The sequence below is a fragment of the Vulpes vulpes genome, chromosome 14, assembly GCF_048418805.1.
Source record: "Vulpes vulpes isolate BD-2025 chromosome 14, VulVul3, whole genome shotgun sequence".
Taxonomy (NCBI): domain Eukaryota; kingdom Metazoa; phylum Chordata; class Mammalia; order Carnivora; family Canidae; genus Vulpes; species Vulpes vulpes.
This window is the reverse complement of record NC_132793.1, coordinates 118,587,575-118,610,442: the sequence shown is the minus strand read 5'-3', so window position 1 is coordinate 118,610,442 and position 22,868 is coordinate 118,587,575. Positions and strand designations below refer to the sequence as shown.

At 46.4% G+C, this 22,868-nt stretch overlaps 1 protein-coding gene across 1 annotated transcript in view; it reads right to left on the bottom strand.

The window, feature by feature from the left end:
- The window catches only part of STK32B (serine/threonine kinase 32B), a 389,575-nt gene that overhangs the window by 286,676 nt on the left and 80,031 nt on the right, over nt 1–22,868 (bottom strand). The window contains exon 2 of the mRNA XM_072737792.1: nt 2,418–2,473. Within this exon, the coding sequence (XP_072593893.1) occupies nt 2,418–2,473 (56 nt within the window). The remainder of the gene's footprint in view (nt 1–2,417; nt 2,474–22,868) is intronic.

The following is a 22,868-nucleotide window of genomic DNA, read 5'->3' as shown; positions in this document are numbered from 1 at the left end:
CATTCATTTGGGGAATATAAAAATTAGTGAAAAGGATTAAAGGGGAAAGGAGAGAAAATGAGCGGGAAATCTCAGAGAGGGAGACAGAACATGAGAGACTCCTAACTCTGGAAAAGGAACAAGGGGTGGTGGAAAGGAGGTGGGTGGGGGGATGGGGTTACTGGGTGACGGGCACTGAGGGGGGCACTTGATGGGATGAGCAGTGGGTGTTAGCTATATGTTGGCAAATTGAACTCCAATAAAAAAATATACAAAACAAAAAAAGAATACACAGCAGGTAAATGTAGTCTCTTCAACAAATGGTGCTGGAAAACTGGACATCCACATGCAGATGAATGAACCTGCACCCTTATCTCACACTACACCCAGAAATCAACTCAAAATGGGTTAAAGATCTAAATGTTAAGACTTGAAACTATAAACCTCCCAGAAGAAAACACTTTAAAAATAAAGCCTCATGACAGTGGTCTTAGCAATGATTGCATGCAATATGACTTAAAAAACACAGGTAACAAAAATAAGCAAGTACATCAAACTAAAAAGTTTCTGCATAGCAAAGGAAATAATCAACAGAGTGCAAAGACAATCCACAGCACAAGAGAAAATATTCAGAGGCCATATATCTGACAAGGGGATGATCTCCAAAATATGTAAGGAGCTCCTACAACTCACATTCTCAATGGGGAAAAACTAAGAGCTTTTCCCCTAAGATCAGGAACATGACAGGGATGTCACTCTCACCACTGTTATTCAACATAGTACTAGAAGTCCTAGCCTCAGCAAGCAGACAACAAAAAGAAATAAAAGGCATTCAAATTGGCTATAGTTAAAAAATAAATTAAAAAAAAAAACTAAGAACTTGATTTTAAGATGGGCTACAGACGAGAATAGATATTTCTCCAAAGAAGATGTACAAACAGCTAACAAGTATGTTAAAACATGCTGAATAGGACTAGTCAGCAGGGAAATGCAAATCAAAACCATAATAAGGGATGCCTGGGTGATGTAGATGGTTAAATTTCTGACTCTTGGTTTCAACTTGGGTCCTGATCATGGGGTCATGGGATTGAGCCCCACATCCAGCTCCATACTTGGTGCAGCGTCTGCTTAGGATTCCCTCTCCCTCTCCTTCTGCCCCTCCCATCATATTCTCTCTCTCTCTCTCTCTCTCTCTCTCTCTCTCTCTTTCTCTCTCTCAAATAAATAAAATAATCTTTAAAAAAAACACAGTAAGATATGACTTCACACCTGTCAGGATGGCCACTATCAAAAGACAAAACAAAACAATAAACACAAAAGACAACAAATGTTGGCAAGGATGTGGAGAAATTAGAGCTTTTGCACACTATTTGTTTCTATGGGAATGTAATATGTAATATGTAATGTTTACATGGTGGGAATGTAATATGGCATGGCCACAATGGAAAATGGCATGGCGGTTCCTCAAAAAATCAAAGCTAAAACTACCACGATTCAGCAACCTTACTTCTAGATATTTACCCAAAATAATTGAAATCAGGATCCAGAAGAGATAACTGCAATCCTGTGTCCACTTTAAGTGCACTTGTCACATAGCCAAGATGTGGTAGCAATGTTAATGTCCATCAACAGATGAATGAATTTAAAAATGTGGTATACAGGTACAATGAAATTTTATTCAGCCTTTTTATAAGACAAAGACATTTTACAATACAAATTCTATAATACAGCATGGATGAATCTTGAAGCCATGCTAAGTGAAATAAGCCAGAAAGCCAGAAAGACAAATACTGCATGACTCCACAGATACAAAGTACCTACAACAGTTTAAGTCATAGAATCAAAGAAAGGAATGGTGGTTGCCAGGGACTGAGGGGCAAGGGAAATGGGGAGTTACTAACCAAAGGGCATAAAGTTTCATCTATGTAAGATGCATAAGCCCTAGAGTTCTGCTGTTCAAGATTGTTCAACAATAATATATTGCACACTTAAAAATTTGTTAGGAGGCTGGACCTCATGTCAAATAGTCTTTCCACAGTAAAATTTCTTTATAAAATGCTTACACTGCAGGAAAGAGTTGATGTTGGCCATCTCCTAAATTTGTGGCTCTTGTTTTTCTACTTTCCAAATCATTTAGATCCCCAAGGAAGAAATAGCATAAGCAATCTTGAAATAATTACCACTGTAATCCACCTAACCCAGGGCTGCCGTGGTAACTTAATTTTCAAAATGAAATTACAGCGGATCCAAAGGAAACTATTCAGACTTTCTTTCACATGTCAAATTTGGCAAACTACAATCTTTCTGTCAAACAGGAAATTCCCAGTGCCCAGCAACCAACACAAAAACAGACACACAGACACACACATGTACAGGAGCCTAGCCGACAGGACTTTTTTGTTTTGTTAATGAAATTTTTAAAAATCCTTCATTCTTACCTTTCCAAAACTCCCTTTGCCAATGGCCCGCAGAATCTGAAAATGGTCAAAGTTGACTGCAAAAGAAAATGAGGGAAAGAAAGAAAACAAATCAGATTTGCCAAACTTTGCACTAGTTCTTGAAAGTTCTCCCTACAGACCTACCCATGTATTCCAAATGGTTTCTGGCTTCAATTGCATTTTATTTGCCATGGCAGCACTCCACCACTCAATGGATGTTTCTCGGCACACTTTATTTCCCCCTCAACACTTTCCCAGTGAGTATGCAGGATGTGAGACATCTTATGGGCCCAGGGGAAGGGATCAGAGAGAAAAATCTAGATACATGGATTACCAAATTCTTGCACTTGCTGCTGTTCCTGACACCAGGATGACCTTTCCCCACTTCTGGTTCTTATCTTGTCCATCTGGTACTCCTCAGATCTTATACACTCATCTCACCTATCTCAGTGTCCAAGGCATTAACTCCATCTCCTTAATGGTATCTGAACCCTCAAATGTCATGACCATATTGTGGGTCCCTCCTGCTTGGACATCTGTCTAGCCCTGGCATTGTTAGCTACTAGAGGATGAAGACAACGATCCCTCAGTCTCAACCTGGTATTGCCCTGTCTCATGCCTCCCCTTCATGCTGTAATTCCAGGTAGGTCTCCCCATTCTTGCTATTTCTACTGCCTTACTCTGGTGTGGTTTCTGCCCCAACCCTACAACACAGCAGACGAATCATGCGTAGCCATGCCACTAAGTCCAATGGACATTTGATTGTCCTCCTTGCATTTGACCATTCTGTCCTTTTTTGAAGCAGGCTTGGCTTCCATGGAAGCCAGTTCATGCTTCAGCGCATGCACTGTGCACACTCAGCTTCATTCTCCCAGCCACTCAATACTAAAGTCTGTCAAGCTCCATCTACCACTTTCCTCTTCTCGCTAGCGCCAAAGGCTTCAGCCACCACCTGATTGCCAATGACTCTCCAAGGAACCTCTTCTCTGGCCTCCCACAAGTATGTACTGATTGATGCCTGTCCCACAACAACTCTTGAAGGCTTCAAAGCCACCTTGAACCAAACAGGTCCAAAAATGGAGCGTAAGAGGATGCATCTGACCTCACGTGCTCAAAGCCTGGAACTCATCCCACACCTCTCTCACTCAACCCCATAGCTAGCCTTTCATCAGGTTAGGTCCACATTACCTCTTGGTTATCTCTCCCATCTGTCCTCCTGTGGCCACCCTCTGGTGCAGTCCTCTATCCACTCTTGACCCTCCCATCCTGGGATATGTGCTTGTCACAGGCAGGGGGTCTTGCTCATCATCTGCTCACACCCCTTTAATGCCTCCTCATTGCTTTCTGGGAAAAGAGCAAATTCCTACACAATCAAACCCCTGCTACTTCTCCTGCTTCACCATCTACAACACTCCCTGCACCCACTGAGCTCCAGACATACAAGCTTCTTTTCTATGCCTAAAACAGTCATTCTCCGTGCTTTCTTTTCTTTTTTTTTTTTTTTTTTAAGATTTCATTTATTTATTTATGAGAGACTCAGAGAGGCAGAGACACAGGCAGAGGGAGAAGCAGGCTCCCTGCAGGGAACCCAATGCAGGACTCAATTCCAGGACCCTGGGATCACGTCCGGAGCCAAAGGCATGTGCTCAACCACTGAGTCACCCAGGCACCCTGATTCTCTGTGCCTTTAATGCTTCTCTCCTGGCTGCACACTTGGTAACTCTGCTCCCTCTTCACCCTTCTGCATCCAGAAAAGATTGTGCTCCCCCTCCAGACTAGTCTGCTCCCCTACTACACTCTCCCAGTACTGTGGGACTTTCCTACAAAACACATTGTTCTACACTGTTTTACATGGATTTGATCAAAACCAATTTTTCCCCACTAGATGCTATGCTCCCTAAAGTTAAAGGCCATGTTTGTTTCTCCTACTGCGTCCCCAGCACCTAGCACAGTGTTAGTACACAGTGAGCATTCAACAGATACTCATTCACTAGAGGACCGAGGGAAGGCAGGTCCGACATTTATAGTGCCAAGCAGCACAACTACCGGTACATGATGAGTGTTCGGTAAATATTTTTTAATTATATTGAATTACAGCCAGTTCCCGATAACTAGGAGAGACATGTCATTTACCAAAGATGAAATGAATTGATTAGTTCACTACATTATGGGGGCGAGGATGTGAAAGTGAATGAACACAATCAGTTCCCTCTGAATTAACCATACGTGGAGGACGATTATGTTGAATTCTGTCCCTGTGGAGCCAAGTCAGAATCCAGTGTGCCTTCGAGTATCTTTTTTTTTTTTAATAAATTAATTTTTATTGGTGTTCAATTTACCAACATACAGAAAAACACCCAGTGCTCATCCCGTCAAGTGTCCCCCTCAGTGCCCGTCACCCATTCCTCCCCACCCCCTGCCCTCCTCCCCTTCCACCACCCCTAGTTCATTCGAATATCTAACGTGCTTAGAATAGAGAGACAAAGTTAATGGTTAACTTAGCAAAACCTTGGTTCTTTGACCTAGTTTGGTTTCCTTTGCATGTAACTTGCCAGGAAAAGAAATTCTATGCTTTCACCTCTTGCCCACTCACCAAAAGTCAAGGAGAAGAGAAAAACAAGATGCCCAGATTGCATTTGTCACGTGCCCAGCAGTGAGCCAGTAAATGTGCAGATCCCCTGCCTCCCCAAGAGCAAGCATCACTGCTGGCATATGCCAGCTGCCCCCCCCACACACACACATTCAGCAGCAAATGTCTCTGCCCCCTGAAGGCTCCCTGCAGCCTCAAGAGGCAACCCCTCTGCGCCGTGGTTTCACGGGCCTGGAAAGCCTTTCCTCAATAGCCCAACTCCTGCCTGGCCTCGCACATGTGGCTCACGTGCTCTCTCAGGAAGCCTCTCCCCACTCCAATGTATCGTCTTTTCCCTTGTGCCATCTCTGAACCTCCTGTAGACCTTTAGCCACAGATCAGAACCCAGCCTGAGTCAGACTCCTTAGATCCATCACTTAACTCTGCCACAGCCTTGGGTGAATCACCTGGCCTCCGTGTGCCTCACTTATCCCACCTGTAAAGTGGGAGCAACAAGGCCTACATTCCACAAAAACGTAGAATAGTGCCTGACCCAGTGCAACCTCTCAAAAAACTCTCGCTATTTGCTGGGGGACGAGGAACAATCTTCCCTCCCACCTGGTTTCTTTGCGGAGGGCTATCTCCCTGAACACCTGTGGCCTCTTGACCCATCAAAGGTGGTATGAGCCGTCTGAGTGGTGAGCCAGACAAGGAACCACAGGATATATTTCTGCTTATTCTGTTCTCTCTCTGGAAACCGTCTGTCTTCAGGGAGCAAGCTTTTCCTCTAATCCTTCTTGCCAGAAGCTTCTTCGGGCCAGCCACCACATGCAGGTGTCTGCAGGATCCAGCGCTGCCTGAACGGCCAGGGGGCATCTGCCTAATTCTGGGCTTCACATCAGGGAGCCCTTGCTGCTGGCCTCCTGAGTCCCATGCCCCAACGCCAGGTCAGGCATGGTTCTCCATGGCTCCCGCCTTCTGTCTTATCTCTTAACTGGAGAAGGGTATTAATTACTGAGCCAACTGGCAAATGTCAAAACCTATTATTATTTTAATAATCAGCATTATAATGCTGTAAATAATCTCACTCATCCATATCCCCTACAAAAATGTGTGTTCCTTGGGGGCTTCCAACACAATACATGAGACAAATAGGTACTTATGTAATGTTTATTTGCTTATTGAACTAGATTGGATTTAAACGACTTTGAGCATATGGGCCTGTGCTTTCCATTTATTCAGCATCTCCCTAAGGCCTGGTATACTGATACTCACATAAATAGTGCCTACATGAACACACTTTGAATAAGTGAAGGGTTTACAGTTGGTTGGTAAGCAGTTTGAAATGGCTTCCGTGACAGTGCCAAGCCGAAGAAGGCTCTAGAAATTGCATTGTCACATCGGGTCATTGGCCCAGAGCAAGAGGACTTGGCTGGGGAACATGAGGGGTTGACGAGCGAGTTTCTTAGGGTGACCATCTATTTCCTGGTTTGCTGGGACCTTCCTGGTTTTAGCACTGACAGTCCTGCATCCCCAAAAAGCTTGCAGTCCTGGGAAAACCAGGGCAGTTGGACACCTGTAGGCTTCTAGATCATTAAACTGTCCCACGGGGAGAAGTCACAAGGACTTTGGGAGCCAGCTCGGGGATGATAAGGTGCACTCTTAAAAAGCAGTGTCTGTTCAGGCCACAAGACACAGAGAGAGCTGCCATGGGTGACACTGTGACAAGCATGCTGTTAAGGTAGAAACAAGGGGCACACTTCTGGCCAAAGGCAAGGCATGGTGTGCCAGTGACCTTATCCAAACAAGAGCACAGTGGCACCTGCCTGGAGGACTGTCACAAGGACAATGAAATGACACATTGCCCATTAAATAACTGGTTGTTTGCCAGGCTAGGCTCAACTCTCCCTGCCTCCTGGATAAGGAAACCTTAGGTCTATTTAGGGACCAGCGTGGCCAGCCCCAGGCAATGAGACAGATCCAGTGGTGTTCATCACGATCACCTGGAAGCTTCTTAACACAGATCATGCCCCTACCCCTGAGTGTCTGCAGAGGAGCCAGAGAATTTGCAAGTTCCCAGGTGCTACTGATGGTTCAGGGGCCATCGCATTAATCAAAACAACTGTGCACCCCACTTTCCCAGACACATGTGCAACCTGCAGTGACCTTGTGACACAGGCCTAGTCAATGAGATCTCAGCAGAGGACTATGGGGGTAGTTCTGGGAAAGCATGTTTTCCTGATGAAAAGGGACAGTTACAGTTGAAATGGCTCTTCAGGGCAGCCCGGGTGGCTCAGCAGTTTAGTGCAACCTTCGGCCCAGAGCATGAGACTGGAGATCTGGGGTTGAGTCCCACGTCGGGCCCCCCTGGGTGGAGCCTGCTTCTCCCTCTGCCTGTGTCTTTGGCTCTCTCTCTGTGTCTCTCATAAATAAATGAATAAATAAAATCTTAAAAAAAGAGAAATGGCTCTTCAACCCACCTGCCTCTTCCTACAATGAATGTGGATGTGATGTCTGGAGCTATTGCAGCCATCTCATGACTGTGGGCCAAGAAGCCAAGGCAGGTACAGAGAAAACTACTCCCTGTTAATGAGCCTCTGAAGCCATGCCAGGAACCACCTACCTCTAGACTTAGTATATTTCAAAAAAAGGAAAGAAAGAAAAGAAAACCTATATGTTCAAACTGCTGTGGGCCAAGTTTGCTATTATTGGAAGCCAGAAGCATTTCTTTCTGACACACAAAGCCAGCCACACAGGGATTTAGTAAATGACAACTATTTTATTGTTGGATTTCCAGCCTTGTCATAATTTTACTAAAAGGCAGAAAATAAAGTTGGATTGTTTGGGGTAGAAACATAGGGGCCAGGCTGCTTGGAATTGATTTGTGACTCCACCACTACCTGCTGGGTGACCTTGGGGAAGTCACTTAACCTCTCTGTGCCTGTCTCTTCACTTATAAAATGGGTGTACTAAAATGCTTACCTATGGTTGTTGTGCACATGTAATGAACCCATACAGCTTAAATATTTGGGATAAAGTAAAGGCTACCAAGATAAGGTATTATCATCAATAGTATTCTGCATGAGAGGTTGGTCCCCATTCTTCACCTTTATGATACAACACCAGTCTCATTCAATCATGACCAAACGTCACAGGGGTGATAAAGCTAGAACTGTATTAGGATCCATTAGTTATTGATGGTGATTATCACGCTGGGCAAATCTGGTTGTTCTGTCTTTCAAGCCTGTGGGCTCCTTTCTCATTTCCATCAGACCAATTATTTCTAAGGAAATTCATAGCATTCTTTCAACATGCTGCCTTCATGGAGCAGTTTATTCAGAGGCGAGTGTGAAATTTCAAGATAGCTAATTACCCTTTCAAACAATCTCTAATGGAATGTAACCCCCAATCAACATCCCATAAAAATACAGGCATTTGGGATCCCTGGGTGGCACAGCGGTTTAGCGCCTGCCTTTGGCCCAGGGCGTGATCCTGGAGACCCGGGATCGAGTCCCACGTCGGGCTCCCGGTGTGTGGAGCCTGCTTCTCCCTCTGCCTGTGTCTCTGCCTCTCTCTCTGTGTGTGTGTGTGTGTGACTATCATAAAAAAAAAAAAAAAAAAAGATACAGGCATTTAAGGACTGCATGCATGAGGCAAAGAAAGCAAGCAAATGTCCCTTTTCCTGCCTGAAAAGAAAGCTAAACCGGGAGCTCCTTCCTTATATCACTGGGGCCACACACACAGATCACACATGGGCTGGCTGTGCCTGTATAGGAAACGTCCCCCAAAATTGCTGATTTCCAACATCATTTCAAAAATTTGAAGATCTGCCAAAGGTGGCTCTATGATGGCCCTTGACAGTAGGACAGTAAAGTCTTCTCTGTGATTCACACTGTCCCTGTCAGCCCAGTTCACATGCCTATTTCCTGCCTGATCCTGTCAGCACCTGAGCTTTTGGTCCCAGGATGGAGGTAGGTGGAACACGGGGAAGGTGTCCCTAACACGGGGAAGATGGGAAGGGGCAGAGGTGGAAGGGAGGGTTTGGTGTCCCACTTAGCTTTAAACCCAGCTTCACCATTTTGGTCACTGTGGACCAGAGGAAATACAGTTACTTTTCCAAGCCCTGATTTTCCCATCAGTAGCATGTGGGTAGAGACGCCTACCTCCCCAAGTCAGGGTCAGGGCCATGAGCAATGACCAAGCAAATGGCTGATTCAACAAACAGAAGCCACTCAGAAGAGTATCAGTCTGAACTCTTGAATGCCCTGAAAGAGTACTGATCCAAACCCGTGCTCCAGCTGTGGACCTTCAGCCTGGCCGTATAGTATCTCAGAATCTCACTCGGTCATCCTTAAAATGGGGTAAGGCTCCTCTGGTTGGATTTTTCTCAAAATAAGATTATTCTGTCATTAGCACATAGTGGCAGTGATCATTGGGCTTGGTTTCGTCTGTCATCAGCACAGAAGAAATGTGGGTATCCAAGTGACTCCTTGAGGTGGAGCTGAGCCCTGTGCCCCTCTGCATCCCAGGTGCCCCTGGCAGGTAACAGAGAGTACACACTCACAAGACACCCGAGCACACGCATGAGTGAACTGGGTAGTAAGATGGAAGAACAGGAAGGAGACTCTTCAGGGACTGGGAACTGGCATCGCCTTCTTTACGGGAATTACCTCCACACAGAAAGGAAGGATGATCCAGCTGTGGCAGACATCACCATGAATGCTTCTATTAATTACTTATTCAACAAATGCATACTTGTTGAATGCACGTGTGCTGTGTACCAGGCCCTGTCCCAGGTCCTGGAGACCAGCAGTGAACAGAAGACAAAATGACCCTCCATCCATGAAGCTGACAACGTTCTGGGGCACGAGGCAAATAACCCATCAATCCATAACTCAGTGGTAAATTCAATGAAGGACAACAAATCCACGTGTGTTCATTTCCTCATGCTGCTATAACAAATCACCACAAACGAAGTGGCTGAAATAATACAAATTTATGATCTTACAGTCCCAGAGGTCAGAAATCCAACAGAGTTCTCACTGAGCTAAAACCAAGGTGTTAACAGGGCTGAGATTTCTTCTGAGGCTCTAGAGAATCACTGGTCCCTTGGCTGCCTGCATTCCCTGGTCGATGGCCCCACAGCACCCCACCCTGTCCTTCCATGGCCACATCTCCTTCTCTGGCCCCCCACCCCCCTTCTTCCTTCATAAGGACGCTTGTGATTCCATTGAGCCCACATGGATAATCCAGGAAAATCTCCCCTCCTCAGGGTCCTCACTTTAATCACACCTTCAAAGTTCCTTTCGCCGTGTAATGTACTATATACACAGGTTCCAGGATTAAGATGTGGACATCTTCAGGGGACCATTATTCTGTCAACCCCACCAGGTAGAGGAACAGTGACTATGTTGGGAGAGGAGCTGCTACTTTAGACAGGATGGCCAGGGCATCCTGGGCCAGGGCATTTTCTAAGGAGAGGACAACTGAACAGATCTGTGAAGCAGGTGAGGGAATACACCACGAAGATATCCAGGGGATGGCTAGTTACTGCAGGCAGAGGGAAAAGCAAGTGCAAAGGTCCTTGGCAGGAATGTGCATTATTGTCCTCGGGCAGAGCAAGCAGGCAAGGCTGGCTGGAATGCAGCTAGTTTGGGGAGAAGCAAAAGTTGGGGAGCCAGTCACTTGGGGCTGGGGTAAGGTCTCTGGGAGGTTTTCTAAACATGATGAGAAAGTGCTAGAGGGCTCCAAGGGGAAGAAAACCAGTCCAGTGATGTTGGTTTAAGCTGTTTGGAAATATCTAAATTTAGTTGTGAGCCTGGGGGGGAGCAGGGAGACAAAACTGCCACATGATGGTAATTAAGGACACAGGACCCGGGATCCCTGGGTGGCGCAGCAGTTTGGCGCCTGCCTTTGGCCCAGGGCGCGATCCTGGAGACCCGGGATCGAATCCCACGTCGGGCTCCCGGTGCATGGAGCCTGCTTCTCCCTCTGCCTGTGTCTCTGCCTCTCTCTCTCTCTCTCTGTGACTATCATAAATAAATTTAAAAAAAGGACACAGGACCCCAGCAGTTGTATCAGTCTTGCTAAAGCAAGTCTATCGGGGAGCCCCGGCAGCCCAGCGGTTTAGCGCCGCCTTCAGCCGGGGGTATGAGCCTGGAGACCCGGGATCGAGTCCCACATTGGGCTCCCTGCACGGAGCCTGCTTCTCCCTCTGCCTGTGTCTCTGCCTGCCTCTCTCTCTGTCATGAACAAATAAATAAAAATAAAGCAAGTCTATCTGAGAGATGCAGTGGGCATAGAGTACTTCTATGGACAGTAAAAATACTCTGTAGGATGCCATAATGGTAGATACCTGTCATACGTTTGTCCAAACCCACTGGATGCTCCACACCAAGACAGATCCCTAATGTAACCTATGTACTCTGTGTGATGATGTGTCAAAGGAGGTGCAGCTGACACAAATGCTGGTGGGGGTGTCAATAATGGGGGAGGAGCTGACTGTGTGGTAGCAGGGAGTATGTGAGAAATCTCTGTCTTCCCTTCAATTTTGCTGTGAACCTTGAACTGCCTTTTTTTTTTTTTTTTAAGTCTATTAAAACAAAAAAACAGATCCCTTGGTGGCTCAGCAGTTTAGTGCCTGCCTTCGGCCCAGGGTGTGATCCTGGAGTCCCAGGATTGAGTGCCACATCGGGCTCCTTGCATGGAGCTTGCTTCTCCCTCTGCCTGTCTCTCTCTCTCTCTCTCTCTCTCTCTCTCTCATGAATAAATACATAAAATCTTAAAAAAAAAAAAAAAAAAACCTGATGGAGTGAATGGTCAGTGAGCAGCCCAGGAAAGGGAGAAGCAAAGCAAGTATGCCCAGGCATTGGTCTAGCCCGTCCATATGCAGGTAACAGGGTTAAGGACATTCTCATCACTAGACTCAGATCTAGTCTCTCACATCTGCGGCACCTATGGTATAAGGGTCCTGACGGGAGCAGGGACTTGGAGGTGACAGGCTCTGCTCACAAGGAGCTCACAGCTCAGCAGGGGACACAGCCAGGTCCTGCAGACATGAACACAGGTGCTGGAGCAGAAGCAGGGTTAGGCACCAGATCCTGAGAGCGGAGGATGCATTCTATGCTGTGGAGACAGTCTGGCAAAGTTTCCAAAAGCACAAGACCCCAAGTGTGGGTTTGAGGAATTGTAAGAGCTCTCCAGGGGGTAGGAGAAGTAGGGATTTCAGGAAAGGCTCCAAGAAAAGCAGGAACCCAGGGGCATAAATAGCAGGATGGGTTCCCAGAACAGTAGGACTGGGGTGTGAGTGAAGAGGAATGAGTAGGGTGGTTAATGCTTGAGATCACTGGATATTTCATCAGAGCAAGGATGCATCAGGTTGGAAAAGCATTACTCCAAAGGACCCACCTCTCCTTGTTTATCAGGGGTTCCCAGGGGATTTAGTCCCCCAGGAACCTACACTTTCAGTAGGAGATGAGATCACTGCAGTCCTAGGACAGGGACAGTATTGCTATGAGGTCACCTATCAGCTCCAGGGTCTGAGTTTGCTCCCAGGTTCAAGAGCAGGAGAACTGCTTCCTTCTCTCCATTGCCCACCACCTCAAAAGCCCACACCCCAAAGACTATTCAGGCTCTCCAGTGGCATCCCCCACTCATTGCTGTGCTCTGGAAGGGCTCTTCCCCTGCCTGCCAGCCTCCTCTGTGCACCCTCCCTTCCTGGGGAGCACATCAGCCTCCCACCCACCCAGGCATTCTCCTGCTGTTCCTCCACCCTAAATGCTTGGCCCTGGTTCAACACAGTATGAGCTCCCTCACATCCTGAGGTCCATCCTCCCTTAAGAAGTAAAAGATCTTCCCTGACACTCTGCCTGGGTGACCTCCCCGGTCCTCCCTATCTTGTTGCATAGTCACCCCCTTTGTAGTAATTGTGTTCATTGCCCACACCCCCATTTTGAAAAGCCAACTCTTCAAGGTCTGGGTTATTGGCCTGTTTTGTTCACTACAGTATCTCTGGAGCCTAGAACGGGGCCTGGCATACAGGAGGTGCTTGATACATGTTTACTGAATATGAATGAATGGCCAGATGAGTCTTGAAAGGGACAAGTCTATGGGAGTGCTGAGTACATGAGCAATGACAGAGGGCTGGGGAGAGAATCCAGGAAGAGGCAGACCTTCATTTCTCAACATCCCACCATGGTCATCTGTGAAATGGGCACAATGATACCTGCCCCATAGGGTTGATAAGATGATGAATGGGATAATACACTCAAGGTAGCAGGACACAAAAAGAAATTCGCTCCTCTCAAATTCATGTTCACATTTCACATAATCATAACTGAGCTGGCTCCCCTAATTGGCAAAGTCATTCTTAGAAGAACACATAGGTGAGAATAGGGCCGAATGTTACACCAGGTAAGTTTTGAAGAGAAAAGTCTTATCCTAGCAGATACAAGAATACATCGTGTATTTCCTCCTTCCACAAATAGGCATCGCATGTGATGTCTGTGATGAACAAAGTCTTAATCCCTAGTGATGTGCACACAACTAGAAACTGAGTCACAGGGATGACCCCAGGAATTCAAGACGGAATGGAGGAAGGGACATGGCAGTGCAGGTTAACAGACCCTACTTGGCCTTCAGCAGGGACAAGAACAGCTGTTCTTCTAGAAGCACTGGGAGAACAACCCAGTTATTTGGACAAAACTAAATTGAATGAGTACCTCTCTGTTCACTGGCTCCCAAAATAAATTTCTGAGCAAATCAGAGTTAAATATAACAATATCCAAGATGATAAAGCCCAGTGACTGAAAAGGAAGGCATCTGATAAATACCAGGCTCCTCCTTTCTCCATAACTCAAGGAGGTGACCTCCTCCCTCAGCAGGTAAGCTACTCACTCAAAGGCCACAAACTCACAGGTTGCACCAGGGCTGGAACAGGCCACTCCTGACGTGGGAAGAGCACAGTGAGGGACCATGTGCACATATTCAGTCTAAATATTCAAGGCTGCTAGTTACACCCCAGCAACTCCCACCATATCCCATTACATGGGTTTGTCTGAACACTTGGGGCCTGGGTGGAACCGCCTTTGCACACGGCCCACCTACTCCATCCCTGGTTCCTCTGCCCTAAGGTACAGGTCTCAGCCATGGTTACACCCAGGTCTCATATTCAGCCAAAGACACGATCCAGCCCCTGGCTAGCATCTACTCTGGCTAGCCATGGCCATGGACCAGTTCTTCCTACAGACTTCTCATACACTCCTGCTTAGATCCTCAGCACAGAGTAGACAACGGTGTTTGCCAAACTGAGCTGCAATCACTTCTTTTGGCCTCATTAAAAACTGTTTTGTTTTCTTGTTGATAAATGTGTTTCATAAAGCCTCAAAGCCTTTTTTTTCCTTCTCACTCTGCACTGTTATCAGCAAAAACACAGTTTCCATAAACATTTAGGAAATCACATGCCTAATTCATATAGGAAAATATTATATGGCTATGATCTCAGGAAAGAAGGTAATTTGGAGGGTGGTGGAAATGTGGAATCGGTGATAAGGAAAGCATCAAACACACGTTTGAGAGAGGAGAGTAAGAGCTAGACTAACAATTCCTCGAAAGCAAGGCTGCCTCAGACAACCTGCTTCCTCCATGCCCTCTGTGGTAGTTTGCTGTGGCTGCCATAACAAAGAGCCACAAACAGGGTGGGGGTTGGGGTGGGGGGCTTAAAACAACAGAGATTCACTCCCTCACAGTTCTGGAGACCAGAAGTCTGGAATCAAGTTGCTAACAGGACTGTTCTCCCTCCAAATGCTCTAGGACAGGATCCTTCTTCGCCACCTCCAGCCTCCAGAGGCTGCTGGCAATCCTTACGGTACCTTGGCTTGTGGCTCTATTAGTCCAGTCTCGGGCTCTATTGACACATGGCCTTCTCCCCACGGTTTCCATCCTTCTTCTCCACTTCTAACAAGGACGCTAGTCATTGAATTGGGGCCCTAATCTAGCATGACCTCATCTTAAGTAACTAAATCTGCAAAAACCTTACTTCCAAATATGACCCCATTATGAAGCTCCAGGTAGACATGAATTTTGGAGGGATGCTACTCAACCCAGTGCACCCAGAATAGCACCTGGCTCAGAAAAGAGGTTCAATAAATGATGGCCGGCTGGCTGGACGGATGGATGGATAACCAAACAAGTGAGCCTACCTTCATGTGTACCTGTGTGTACACACCTATATCCATCTGAGTTGTAGAAACAAAAATATAGTTTGGACACATCATGTCATCTGGCTCTTCATCCTGGTAGGGTAGAATCAAAGCTAATCAGGTCTGGACAAGGGAGGCTTTGGTCACTTCCCAAACTAACTCTCGGCTGTGCAAACTTAGGACAAAGAACCTGGAAGAAGTGATGCAGCTAGATGCAACCTCATCTGTTAAGTCCAAGCTCACCCTCAAAGCAATGCTTCCAAGAGGAGCTCTACAAATATGTAAATCATGACCATTTCTCCTGCAAACAAAGTTATCCATTTCCTGACCTTTTTAGGGAAAGGATAGTACAGGATTAGGGGCCTAATTAATGTTTTAGAGCCTACTGGTATTTTTCAACTCACCTACTAATCAGTAGAATGAGGAGGAAGTAATAACTAATAGTCACAACAATGTCTGTTACTTCTTCTTTTGCAAAGATGATAGCAGTGCTAATCTACTGCTCAATGCTGAGTATCCTAAGAAGAGTGGTGTATTTTAACCATAGAATAGCTAAAACAATCTTGAGAAAGAACAATAAAGTTTCCTCTGTCCTCAGAGAGAGGACTAATTCTGTCCAATATTAAAATGTACTATGTAGCTACAAAAATCAAGACCAGGTGGTATAGAAAGGAGAGATATGCATGAATGGGACAGAACAGAGACCCCAGAAATAGATACACATAATATGCCCAACTGATTCTTGACAGAAGTGCAAAAACTCAGTGGAGGAAAAACAGCCTTTCAATAAGTGATGTTGGAGCAAATGCACATCCACGGACCAAAAAATGGCCCTCAGGCTAAGTCAAGGCAAGTGCCTTTTGGCAGAGGGTTGAGGTCAGATTACTGGGCAGCATGCCTGGACAGGAACAAGAGACAGACCTGCAGTGAAGTCTGGGGTGGGAGCTCCTTGTGGTTACAGGACAGAAGTCCCTGTTTCTTTCCTGGTTTTGACCATCTAATAGTGCATCAAATACTCTCATGCACCAAGTCTCTCTTACTTTCCTTTTAGTGACTGGTCAGGAGAAACTGCTCTGCTTTTACAGGGCTCGTGGGATTAGATCAGGTCCATCCAGACAATCTTCTTTTTATAAGGTAATATGACATAATCTATTAAGGGGGGCTAGGTAAAAAGGCCATGGGACCAACATAAAATTCTGCCTTCTACAAGGTCACCTAAATGATGAATTCATTGTCATGAACTGTTAAAGAGCACTGATGTCCCCTAAAACACACACTTACACAGGCACGTGCATACACATGCACACACATGGGCATGCACACGCATGATCTTGATCCCTTATTAGCCTAACATAACCCAGAATAATGAGATGAGAAGCCTCATTGACACCCTTAATATCCATGACCTCTGGTGTCCCCTTGGGTTTACACGATCTTCTGTTTATTTTGTATTTCTTTCCCAACCTTCTTGAAGGCCTGGTTCTATTCCAGGCTGTGGGCCAGAAACAAACCAATCTCTGTCCTAGCCACCATGCTCTCCCTGTCAAGAAGGTAAGCGGGCACCATGTTAGTGCTATAACAGGGCTGAACTCAGGAAGCTTTGGGGTGGGGGCAGGGAAGGGACCATCCTCAGGTGGCACTGGGAGGCTTCAGGGCCAAGAAAATGCTGATTACTTTAAGGAGAAGAATAGAGATCCTACATCTTGACAAGCACAGCAGTGAAACATCTTGCTTATCCAGACCTCTCACAAACATAGTCAAAAGTTCATAACTGTTTCTCTGTGAGAGAGCCAAATTACATAAGTCAGAAAAATGGGTCTGGTTTACAAGCTGATGGGCTGTATGGCGGCTCCCCTGACCTACAGACTGAGGAGATAATGACATTTTGGCAGAGCCAGCGCATGAGAGAGCTACTTTCTCGAGTAGGCAAGATGGGGAACTGACATCACTTCTTTCTCCATCCCTGAAAAATATGGGTCATGAGCATGTTGTGAAATCAATTGAGACTGTGCATGAAAAGTTTAGGCCAGAGCCCAGCTCATACTAAGTGATCAATAAATGGCCGTGGGGGAAGTGATGGGTTGACGACAAAGGTGGCATGATAAAAAATGATGGTAACTGTTATAGGCTGAACTGTGCCCCCTGAAAATCCATGTATTGAAGCTTAACCCCTAGGCACCTCATATGTGACCGTGTTTGGAGACAGGGCCTTTAAAGATGTGATTAAGTTAAATGAGGTCATTGGGGGTAGACTCTAATCCAACTGGTGTCCTTATAATAAGAGGAGAACAGGACACAGATATGCACAGAGGGATGACCATGTGAGGACACAGAAGGAAGACAGCCATCTACACACCAAGGAGAGAGGCCTCAGAGGGAACTGACCCTACTCTCACCTTGATCTTGGACTTAACAGCCTCCAAGACTGGGAGAGAATAAATTTCAACTGTTTAAGCCCCCGGTCTGTGATGCTTTGTTACAGTGTCCTAGCAGACAAGTACTATAGTGATGATGATGTGGATATTGCTGTTGGTAAAGCACAGGACTAGGCATCATGAGGGACCCTGGCTTATAGAGAGAAAACTGTATTCAATAAGCTTCCATGGCCACTGCAGTGCAGACCCAAGGAAAAGGGGCAAGGAGCAGAGGGAGACATGCGGTATCCAGGCCCTACAGGGAGCAAGAGTGCCTGAACAGGATCAGGAGAGGGGGAGAGAAAAGGAGAAGACCTGGGAAAGACATAGAACACATCAGTAAGAACACGGGATGTGGCCGGAAGGGAAAGAGGTTTAGAAATCCATGATGATTTCTGGCTCCCCAGCACTGAGGAGATACAGAGAGTGAAGGCTCCAGAGGAGGCAGAGACTGGGGAATTAAAAAGGACCACTTGTGGGGAAAGAAGAGAGACCTACAACAGATACTACAGATTGGGGGGCGCAACAAGAGACATTTATTTATCGTGGTCTGAAGGCCGGAACATCCAAGATGGAGATGCCAGCAGGTTCAATTCTTGTTGAACACTCTCTCCCTGGCTCAGAGACATCTGTCTTCTCACTGTGTCCTCACACAGTGGAGTCAGAGAGCTCTCATCTCTCCCTCAACTCACCAGAACACTAATCCCATCATGGGGCTCCAACCTCATGACCTGATCTCCACCTAATCACCTTCCCAAACCTCACCTCCAAATCACATTAGGGATTAGGGCTTGGACATATGAATTGGGTGGGAGGAGGGTTGCATAACTGAGTCTATACCAGAACCCAGTAGGAGAGAGTCCACAGAGAGCTCCACTGAGCCAAATGCCATAGGCATGAACGTGGTCACATCCTTGCTGTATGCAGGCCCTGAAGCACTGGTAAATGAAGCAATGAATGAATGAATGAATGAATGAAGAGTCCACAAGGAACACACAGACACTCTACCACATTTCTGTGGTTGCTTCTCCCTTCTCCTGCTGGCCTACCCACTGGCCCAGGAGATCTGCATGGACACGCCTAGGTGTGTCCTTCTCGGCTTCCCTGGCCCCTCCATGTGACTAGCCACAAAGTGGTGTCCAGAACACATTTCCTGAGCAGATGGCTATCTCCTACCTGCTACCAGGGGCTGAAGCTTCCTCAGCCCTCACGAGGAGGCAATCCAGCACAGACTCAGGTGCAGGCAGGCCCAACTCCAGACTCAGCCCATCCACCAACACTGCTTGACCTCAAGCTTCATTAACCTTCACAGGCTTTGTTTCCATGTTTGCAAAATATGATCAACAATATCACTTACCTTCAAAAGTCGGTGTAAAAACTAGAGATGAATTATAGGAAACATCCCCCATTCTACCTAACTGACCGGACCTGCTCTATAAAGTATGCTTTCCATGGGCCTTTGCACTTGGTGTTATTAGGATCCCAACCATTATCACTGGTTGTTGTTATTGTTAATCATTATTTTAATGACATGATTACATATACAGAAGTTGAAGTCAGTTCTTCCCTTACTAGTTTTGTGACCTGTTGTGTCCTAACAGGGGATGGTAACAGCGGCTATATGATGGCTTGTTGCAGGATCAAATTATTTACTATCTGTAAAATGCTCAGAACAAAGCACAGCACCACATAGGTTCCCAATCACTGTCCCTAATCATTGTTGTTCTATCACCAACAGACAGGAAATCTCAAAAATTCTCAGGATTTCACACATTATCCCTGAACATGACATGCATTCAACTTAGCGTCTATGTGTATGTGAGCCCTGGATCTCCATGTGTAGGGCTTATAAAATAATTGGATATTGAAATAAATGCATGCAGAGGATGGAGAAATCATTATAACTTTAAGGAAATAATAGAGTCTGTGCAAAAAAAAAAAGAACTTTTGTAGCTCAAGTACTACATTATTTTCAGACTATAAAAATGTGGTGAGCTCATATATGATGCTCCTTCCTCACAGCTATAGGCTGAGTGCATTCTTTCAAAACTGAGAATGTCCTTATCTAATTTATTTTAAAAATGGAACATTTTGTAACAGAATCACACAGCCGTAACACAAATTGCTGAGCATCCGCTAGGGTTATGTCAGATTCTTGGAAGGAGATAAAACCTTGAGAACAGAAGTCGGGGGAAAAAAAACTGACAATATTTGAGAGCAGAAAGGAAGGAAATGAGAGCTCTCTGGACTTATGTTCCCCACTGTCAAGCAGAGCTCCAAAGTACTCCTTTTCAGAAAGTTGCTAAGGAAAAGACTAAACCATTTCCTCTTTTGTCTACATGGAAATGGAAAACATCCCTACCCGGTATAAAATCTCCCTCACGCCCCCACGGTTAGATGTGCTCTTGCTCCTTCTATGAGAAATTCCAGTGAACAGGGCATCAAGCTTCTCTTTTCTACTGCCAACAGGACTTCACATACAAGACACAAAAGAGCTTACTAAACGGTGGAGTCCACCGAAAGTGTGGAACACCTATGGGGTGCAACCCCTACCAAAAGGCGAAATTGGTTCTGGGGGCAAAATAGTCTCACTCTTGTATGTGCAAAGCACAGACACACATAGATCACAAGCAGGTATGCAATACATCTGAGGTATCAAAACTCCAGGGCAGGTTGAGAGTTGGGGCGGGTGGGCAATTCAGAAAGTAAATGTCCCCAAAGCCTCTGAATGTCCATAAGGCAGAGGTAAGGAAGTGATAATGCAGGGAAGGTAAAGAAGTATAGGCCTATGGAGACCAGACAGCATGGGGAAGAAGAGGCAACTATATGCCATCTAGCCAAGCGTTTGTAAGTCACCCTAGTTATTCATGCACAAGTACTTGCATAGGCAGACACAGGCTGCATGTGAGGCAAAGAGCAGTGGCCAGGACAGAAGAGGCCTCCACCCCTGTGGAATTTACCCTCTAAGCAAGAAGACTAGGAGGAAGTAAGCAAATAACTAGATAACTGCAAGTGGCCTAAAGCTGCATAAAGGAGATAAGGCAGGGGTACACTTAGCCAGTCACAGGGGAAGTAAGTGTCCACAGGTGGCCAGGGCAGGCCTCTTTGAGCAGGTGGCGTCTGAAAGAGGACCTAGAGGGAAAGAAGCCCCAGCCATCTGGGAACAGGGAAGCACTTCAATCTTAGCTCAGGGAATAGCACGTGCAAAGGCCCAGAGCAGGAACAAGTCTGGTGTTGTTCCTGAGGGCCTGATAACAGGCATGTGTATCTGGAGCAGAGAATGGTGGGAAGGGTAGGCCGGAGGTAAGGTCCAAGAGGCAGGAAGGCTGGTTCATGCAGGCCATGCTGGCCAGTACTGATAGAAGTTGGAGTGAATCTAAACGCAATGGGAAGCTAAGAGTACCAAGTTGACCGGCACATAATCTGATTTAGGGGTTTTATGGATGATCTCTTTTACTGCCTGTGGCAAGTGGATGGGCTGGGGGCAGACATAAAAGGGGGTGTCAGGTATTGAGTGGAGTAGCAACGTGAATCTCCATGACATTCGAGAGGACTCTGGGCCGGGCCTGGCTCTAAGCCTTCACAGCAAAGAGCTCACACCTCTCTCTGCTCTTCACATGAGGAAGTTGAGAGCTACACAATCCAAGAACCTTGCCCTGTGGGACCGAAGCACTGGGAGGCAGGACCAGGACCTAAACCCAGGCCACCCAGCTCCAGAGCCTAAACTGAACCCCAGGCTCCACAGCACCATGCAGAAGAGATATGAATTGGGCCAGGCCGTGGTGGCTGCAGTAAAAATGCAGAGATCAGAGGCCCTATTGGAACATACTCCCTGGGTGTGTCTGGGAGGCCAGGGGAGTGGGGGGGGGGGGGGGCAACAAAGATGGAAGAAGTGAAATTCATAGACTCAGCCAGCATTAGCCATGCCTAGGCACACATCCCGCCATATACCGGCTTCTCCCCAGAAGCAGATGGAAGCCCTCAACTCTGTGGGGGATGGGGCGAGGGTGTGTGTGGGTGTTCTTCGACAGGCAGAGACACTCGGACACCAGAGTAAGACAGCCCTTCCTGCTCTGCTCCAACTCTAAAAGCCTCTTCCTTACACACCATGCTGGCTATCTGCTCTTGAAGGCAAGACCAGCTACCTACCCTGAAGAGCTCAGTACAAAGTGAAAATTCCGGACCTCTTGGTCAAAAGTTATGAAACACTCCAAGACAGTGATAGAGCATTCAGCCAAGTATGGGGCCCTTGTGAGTGTGAAGTCCTGTATGACAGCCCGGGTCCCACACCCATGGAGCTGGCCCTGCTCACAGGTGAGGTAGAAAAATGTATTGTGTGTGCCCATGTGTGCATGCAACATCTGAGTCAGTGTGGAGAGCCTCCCATGTGTGTACAGTATTTAACAGAATCGATAAATGTTCAAAGCAGAAACCATGTCATTATAATTTGGATCCATTCACCTCTTCAATCTGAGAGTCTGACCCTCCTGCTTTAATGAAAGAAAGCAGGGGAGGGACAGAATTAAGAATTCAAGAAGTCTTGCCATGAATCAGATAATTTACATCCTTCCAAAGACCCAATGAGGTTATTATTATGCCTGATTTTACAGTTAGGATAACCGGAGCTCAGAGAGGTTAATTAATACCATCATTTTCTCATAGATAGTAATGTCTCATGCTTGTATAATTCTTTCCAGTTCAAAAGTGGGCTTTCACCCTTGTCTGACCTTCATGGAAGCCCTGGGAAGGGAGCAGAGCAGAGATGCTTATTCTTGATTTACCAGGAGTCAAGTGACCTGGCCAAGTTCCTGGGACCAGCAAAGCCACTACACCCCAATGAGAGCAACCACTCCTGATGACTGGTCCAGTGGTCGCCCCTCAGGACCAGGAGACCTTGTGCTTCTCAGCTCCAAGTCTGGTTTCTCTATAAAGACCTGTGAACTGGGTAGCTGTCCTAGTTGCACTTTTCTAGTTGGCTGCAAGGGAGCCGAAATCTGCACGGGGGCTTTCAAGGTACACATTTCAAGCCTGGCCCCTGACATCATCATTTCTGCCTCCATCTTTCTTTTTCTTTGTCTTCACTCATGTTTTCATTGGTGCCATCCTCTTATGCTTCAGGCACCTGCTGAGCCAACTTAAATCTTTTCCAGAATAAGGTAGGAAAGCAATTTTCAAGCCTACACAAGTTTTCTGCCACTGTGATTGTTTTCAGGGCAGGGGCTGTTTAGGAAGCCTGGTGGTCTAGGGATTGGAACTGGGCTTGGCTCAA